This window comes from Rattus norvegicus, chromosome 15 (assembly GCF_036323735.1).
Source record: "Rattus norvegicus strain BN/NHsdMcwi chromosome 15, GRCr8, whole genome shotgun sequence".
Lineage (NCBI taxonomy): Eukaryota > Metazoa > Chordata > Mammalia > Rodentia > Muridae > Rattus > Rattus norvegicus.
The window spans coordinates 41,429,547-41,437,013 of NC_086033.1; the positions used below are offsets into that span (position 1 = coordinate 41,429,547).

General features: G+C 43.7%; 1 protein-coding gene across 1 annotated transcript; it reads left to right on the top strand.

Annotated features, from left to right (window-relative positions):
- The first annotated feature begins 1,435 nt into the window (after positions 1–1,435).
- Positions 1,436–5,507, top strand: Defb41 (defensin beta 41). The gene is made up of 2 exons (NM_001037526.2): positions 1,436–1,520; positions 3,803–5,507. Exons 1-2 carry the CDS (start codon positions 1,463–1,465, stop codon positions 3,982–3,984), a joined length of 240 nt encoding a protein of 79 aa, NP_001032615.1. The 5' UTR covers positions 1,436–1,462; the 3' UTR covers positions 3,985–5,507.
- Positions 5,508–7,467: the final 1,960 nt, after the last annotated feature.

Sequence of the window (7,467 nt, forward strand, 5' to 3'; positions counted from 1 at the left end):
CTCTCCTCTCTACCCCTCCCCTTCTTACCTACTCCCAACTTTATGTATCTTTTTGTTGTATCTTTTGTTGTAGTTGCAAGACATGACCATAGGCAAAATAGTATTAAGAACATTATCAGGTTATCAATAGTTTTCTGCTCCAATTTAAAGCCCACTCTTAAGAAGGAAATGCATGCAGTGCTGTAAATCTGGCCAAGGTCTCGTAGTTGGGAAGCTCATAGGTTCTATTAGTAAACCTACTGCTATGATTTGATGAAACTTCCAAGGTATTGATCGTATTGTCCTCTAAATGTGCAGCTCTCTACCCATAGATCAGAGAGGACTTAAGCTCATAACTGGTCAAAGTGTGAAGAAAACTAACTATAGAATGTTAGCCACAAACAAGACACCTGTATCTCTCTCTGTCTCTCTCTGTCTCTCTCTGTCTCTCTCTCTCTCTCTGTCTCTCTCTCTCTCTCTCTCTCTCACACACACACACACACACACACACACACGCACACACACGCACACACACGCACACACACCATGCTCAGGAAGCACTGAAGAAAAGAAGGAAAGATTCTATGAGACAGAGGTGAGAGGACAGCAGGGCAAAACAATCTCTTCTGGACATGACAGTAACTGCCCTCAGGAACTCACAGCATCTGGGATCTGCCTGCATAAGACCTGCACCAGATCAAGCCAATATTTCAACACAAAGGGGCTCACAAGCACCCCACATCTGAGACGCTATGGACAGTTGACAACTTCTGGGGGAGGAAGAGTTGGTTTTCTTCAAAGGCATGGCCCTGGTAGGTGAACCATGCTCTAGTGGACAAACTCACACCCTGAGCACACAAGGCAGCACAAAGGGAACTCAGTGGGTTATTAGAAAAGGATGCATAGGGGTTGGGGATTTAGCTCAGTGGTAGAGCGCTTGCCTGGGAAGCGCAAGGCCCTGGGTTCGGTCCTCAGCTCCGAAAAAAAGAACAAAAAAGAAAAGAAAAGAAAAGGATGCATAATGTTTATACAGTTCAGAACACTAGGGGAGAAGTGCTCGATCATGTTTGATGGCAGAGAGTTGCCATTTACTCTAATTTGACCATTACATGTTGCATACACGGAGCTGATCGCAACACTGCTCTCCACAAACAGGCATAACTATTGTATGCCATGTAAAAAATTCAATCATGAATTGTGTTTTCAAAAAAAAAGAGAATTGGCTGAAGGTTCTGACCACTGGTGGAACTGAGAACACATAGGAAAGAGACGGAAACCATTAACCATCTGGTTCTCTATTGTTCGGTTAATTTGTCACAAAATTTAGAAACTCTAAGGTTTGGAAATACTCCCACAAAAGCAGTTTTTACTTCTTTGCATGTTAAGCTTCACTGACCAGGAGGAGCCACAGGCCCCCAGAAGTGAATAAAAGCTCAGTGCGCCACCAGCTCTGACCACCTTCCACATTGCTGGCCACTCAACCATGAGATCCCACTCCTTCCTGTCTGCCCTCTTCCTCTTAGTGATGATGATGCCGAGAGGTAAGCTGGGAAATAACTTCTGAAGGACTTCGTAGGAGCTCTACTGGGGTGCACACTTGTGTTTTGTCCCCCATACATGCAAACCACATTAGCCCTCTCTTGAATGTTCCATGCAAAGCCTATAAAACCCTTTCCCCACTACATTTTGGAAGAAAAGGGGTTTGCTGGATATACCTCAGGGAGCAGAGGACTGGAGTAGTAAAAGCATCACCCACCACCTGCAGGGTGCCCACATATCTCAAACTGCGCTCTGTCCTCACTGAGAGAGCCCTTCTTGGTTCATCTCTGAGATTATTTTTAAAGATTTATTTATTTATTTACTTATTTATTTATTTGTTTGTTTATTTATTTATTTATTTATTTATTTATTTATTTATTTATTTTAGATGGCAGAAGAGGGCATCTGATCCCATTACAGATGGTTGTGAGCCACCATGTGGTTTCTGGGATTTGAACTCAGGACCTCTGCTAGAGCAGTCAGTGCTCTTAACTGCTGAGCTATCTCTCCGCACCCCCCTCCCCATCTCTGAGATTCTTTTAAGCACAGCCTAAGGCTCCCACTGGTGAATTTGAGTCTAATTTATGAGCATCCTCATTATCTACCTGGTACAGTGCTGCGCTCTCACAAAGGAGATGGTCTGATCCTCCATTCATTTCCCAGCTGTGGTCAGAAAGCTTGGCTGCGGTGGGCAGACTCGCAGGAACCTGTGAGGTAAAATATGACAGTAACTATCTGAAGGCACACTAGCGGCCATGCCTTCCACATTAGGTAGCAGAAGCCGAGCCTCTTGACTGGGTATTGGGGAAGCTACGGAGATAGATTTTTCCATGTATGACAAAATTGAAAGACCGGGGTGCTACTAAGGATCTGAATAAAACAGGTTATGTTATTTCACTTATACAAGGACTTAAAATAATCAAACTCGGAATAGATACTACAGTGATGGTTATCAGACCCGGGAGGTGTGGCGGAAAAGGACAGGAGAGTTCGATATAAAAATTCAGTTAAACCATTTGATGAATAAGTCTTATGGATGAATTCTTAAACTTCATCTCTAGCTCTTAAAAATGTTAAGAGGTTGGGCCTTATGGTAAGTGAGAGGCTGGTTAGGATGAGGAGAGAGCTAACCTCCTGCAGAGCTCTCAGGGAAATCAGAGAGAGGCCTGCATTGCAAGTCAGGATCCCAGACGCCTCCAGAGCAAGCTCCTCCTTCCTTTGCTCCTCCCAAATGGGTTATACTGTGAGGACAGAGTAAGTCAAAGTCCTGCAGGTCCTCAGTGGAGGGGAGCGCTTCACATGGCCAGGTCTCTTGTGAACCCAGGAAATTAAGACAGGAAAAACTTTTATTGCATCTTTTTATTGCTTGAGAATTTAATACACACATAAAATGTGTCTTGATCAAACCCACCGCCTAACCCCTCTTTCCAATCTTCAGTTCCCCCACTTTTTTCCCTCCCTCCTGATATCATGGGCTTTGTTTTTAAAACCACCGAGTCCACTTCTACTGGGGACCAGAAGCAGAAGCATGTTGTTCTGTAACACTGGCCGTCATCACCAGTGGAACTAATGAAGCTTCCTGGTGCTGGAAAGGCACGGACACATAGCCTTAGCTATGCTCTCCCCAACAGCCAAACAGACTAAGGAAACATGTGGACATACTTGAGGAAAACCTTCCACTCCGAGATGTCTCTCCAAGCATGTAGACACAAAAGGCATGGAGTAATTCAATAAGCACGTTTCTTACACAGTTTTGAAGTGGGGGAGATGACTCAGAAGCAGCAGAATGGACTGATTTTCTACAAAGAATGTTGGGGATGAGAGCATCTGTATCTTATGAGGATGCTATGAGCATGGGCGAAGTCCTGCTGTTGAAACTGCTTCTGGGTAGATGTATCATGCTTCAGTCCAGGGTGATTCACTAGAGAGGAAACTGAGCCAAACATTGCTTGTCCACTGAAGTTCCAAAAAGCCAGCTTTTCCAGCATGGTAAACACCTCCACACATTCCAAGTGTGCTGCCAGGACGAGGACCACATCTCTGAAACTTCATAAGTTACCGTGCTCACTCCAAGGTGTATCCTATCTCAAACGCTTAACCCCTCCCCCCATTGGCCAAAAAATAATAATAAAAAAGGCATTATTTCTGTGTAAGTATTTGATCTCCCTGTGTAAACAATATCGTGCCTCCCATTCCAGAGCCATTCTCTAGGACTGTGGCTTTGTGCGCATTTGCAGTACTTTGAAAGTGAGTTAACAGTGTTGTCTAATTTCTTCCTGTGTAGGAAAGGCTGGCGTTGTCCCTGGGGAAAAGCAGTGTATTCTGTTAAAAGGGGTATGCAAAGACGTATCGTGCACATCCACAGATGACACCATTGGCGTATGTAACGACGAGAAGAAATGTTGTAGGAGATGGTGGGTGTTTGATCCCTACCCAACGCCTGTTCCCAAAGGAAAGTCTCCTTAGAGGGAAGAACATGATAAGCCTTTCAAACTCCAGAAAATGTGGACAAACGTTGTAGACTTCTGCTCACCTACACTCACCTTTTCTCTTGCCTGGAAATAAATATCCTGAGTCCAAACTTCCTGGTTGCTGCAAGCCTTTTAAAAATCTACCAGAAGCTAGCTAAAAGAACTGAGGGGGGACCCCTGGCTGCTTTAGGGTGTACTGGGACACCTCTGTTCAATTAAAACAGGGTTTAAGAAATTATTTGAGATTTATCATAGCAATACTGTCACCTCTAAATTTAATAATAATAACTAGAAGAAAATGTACAAGAAGAATCTTATACCCTGAAAATATTTAAGCAAAATGAGCATCCAATTAAAGGATCAAAGTGAAACTTTAAACGTGTAAAATAATGAATATGAAGTAGATAATGTTTGCTCGTCCACCTTGGGCATGTCTGCATTTCATCTCTTTCATTGGCTTCTGGAAGCGTAGCATTTTTCTGGGCTGAGAGTGAAGCTCAGAAACAGGGCACTTGATTAGCCCTGACTCAAAACACTAAAAATAAATATAATTTTTACTGAGATCACTTGGAGCATATGGGTAGAAGTCTATCAATCACGTGACCTTATTGCCAGTGACCTGAGAGTTAGGCTACGGTCCTTATTCCCTCTCCCAAACACAACTTCAAATGACATAATCCAAATTCTTAAAAATCTAAAACAATTATATTTCTTTAATGTCTATCGCAAAAGATAAAAAGAAAAAAATTCCTGAAGTATAATTCTGGAAGAAAATAACTTTAAAATTTCCTTACATTCATTAACATAAAAAAGTAATTTACCTGTGAAATTTTAAAACATGACAGAACATCTTTTAGGCTAGAATATACAACAGCACACATGGTTTTGCATAATGATAATGGTTACATAGGTCTAACAACTATGAACCGATCAGATATATCATAAATACGCCAAAGTGAATACTGCTGTGATTGGTGAGTGTGTGCTCTTTATAACTATGACAGCTTAAAAAATCGGTGGGCACATGAAATTTATTAACAAAATCAGCCAAAGATATGAAGAATCCCCACTATCCAGAGCCAACCCCTTTTTATCTTCCACAAAAAAGACATGTCTTTGTTCACTGACGGACTCTCAACATTTCTGTGCATATACCCAGTTCTGACACATAAGGACACCCTTTTATACTCTGTGTACTGCTTTGGGTACATAAAATCTGGGCTGGTTGGCTTTTGTCAACTTGACACAAATCCAGTCATATCTTGATTGAGAAAATAACCTCTGTAGAACTGGCGATAGGGCAAGCCTGTGGGACATCTTGATTAGTGACTGAGGTGGGAGGGTCCAGATCACTGTGGGTGGTGACACCCCCTTTCACCTGAGTTGCATAAGCAAGCAGGCTGAGTTAGCCAGGAAGTAGTGTTCCTCCATTGCTTCTGCTCCACTCCCGTCATTGAGTTCCTACCCAGCTGCCTGCAGACTACAAGCTGCAAACCAAAATAAACGCTTTCCTCCCCAGATTGCTTTTGGACATGGTGTTAACCAAGACAAAATCCATTCCTCTTGTTTCCAGATTTGGACCCAAATTTGACAAAAATCACCCATTAGCATCTTTTAAATGCATCTTCTTCCTTTATGGGTCATGTGTTTATTTCTAGGTAGACAACTTTCTGGTTCCTTCAGGCAGAGAGCTTTGCTTCACTGAATTCTCTTGTAATCTCATCAGTTGGAGGGATGCCAATACAGGCCAAGGAGAGGTTGTTGTTGGTGTTGTTGGTGGTGGTGGTGGTGGTGTGTGAGTGTGTGTGTGTGTGTGTGTGTGTGTGTGTGTGTGTGTGTGTGTGTACTAGCGTGTGTGGGTGTCTGCAGAGGTAAAAAGAGGGCATCAGATTCCTTAAAGCTGAAGTTGCGAGCGGTCGTGAACTGTCTGACATGGAGCCTAGGAACCAAACTTGAGTTCTTGGTAGAAGAACGGCAAGAGCTCTGAGCCACGGAGTTGCTCTCCAGCTCCTCCTTGCCAAATGTCTAGGGAGAAGTCTGAAGCCAAAACTCAAAGAACAAATCTCTCTAAAGACATCAAAATCCAAATAAATTAATGCCTGAAATTAAATTCTCTTTTCCACACTGGGATCCAAAGTTTTTGATTAAATAACTGAGAACTTGAGTATTCAGTTTTGATTCTTCATCACAAAGATCCTTCGGATGAGCTGGGAAGCTTTAGTTCATTCAGTCAGTATGGAGTCTCCTGTGGTCTTCACATTTCATCAGAGCAAAGGGTTAGATAAGGAATGGAAACTGACAAACCGAGGAAGCCCAGGAGATGACTCATTTGGTAAAGTGCCCACCACACTAACAAGACCTGAGGTTAGATCCCCAGAGCCCTATTATAAAGCCTAGCACGGAGCTAGGTGAATGGAACAGGCTGGAAGGCCAAATTAGAAGGCCTGGAATCCTCACAGTAGCTCTGCCTCAGGAAACTTCCCGCTGCCTGAAGATCTGGATATGGAATTCTCAGCTCCTTCTCTAGCGCCATGTCTGTCTTCGTTCTGCCATGCTTCCCACCAAGATGATGTGGACTGAACCTCTGAAAGTGTAAGTAGGCACCGATTAAATGTTTGCCTTTACAAGAGTTGCCTTGCCCCACCCCCCACTCAGCTGAGACACCACAGTGCTGTCTGCAGCAGTCACTGTGAGGATCCATTCTCCCTTGGGAATTTCAGTGTACGAGCATCTTTGGGATTCCATCATACTTGCTCCAAATCTGTAGCCCCACAAACCTATATAGACCCACCAGGCAGAACCCAAGACTGTGCAGCGCCCTGCAATACAGCGGCAGGTGCCCAGCACAGTGGAATCCTGTGTCCCCTCAAGCCTGAGGAACCAAGAGGTTTGACCCTGTGATCGGGGACTGAGCTCCCTCCCCACCCCTGGTGCTCACTGCTGCCTTCCAGTGCTGACCTTTGGAGAGTGCACCTTCCTTGCCTACTGCATCAGTTAAAAGCATAGGAGCACTAAAGTGAAGGGCTGGAAAGAGAGATCCCATGCAAGTAGAAAAAAGGCGTAAGCAGATATAGCTACACTCCGTCAGCTAAAAGAAATTTTAAATCCAAAACTGAGAGTGGGAGGATAGAAGAAGAAGGGATAAACGGATCAATTCAATAAGAGGAGACAACAGTTATCTATACACGCACTGCTGGAGTACCCAGTTACACAAAGTAAACATAAACATGGTTAGGCCGTATGGTGATTAGTGTTAATTTTTAGCTTGACACAGTCTGTAATGGCTAGGGACATGCGGCCTGTGCATCCAGGTGTAGTGTCTACCCACTTCCTCAGAACGCAAACATTTCATCCTAGACAGAAGAGGGGGACTCATAAAGACACACAGCTCTTACAATACCTGAAAGACTCAGGAAGTTCAGAAAGTCACAAGATCCATGAGGCTCCTAAGCACTAAATGATTACTGGGGCAGAGGAG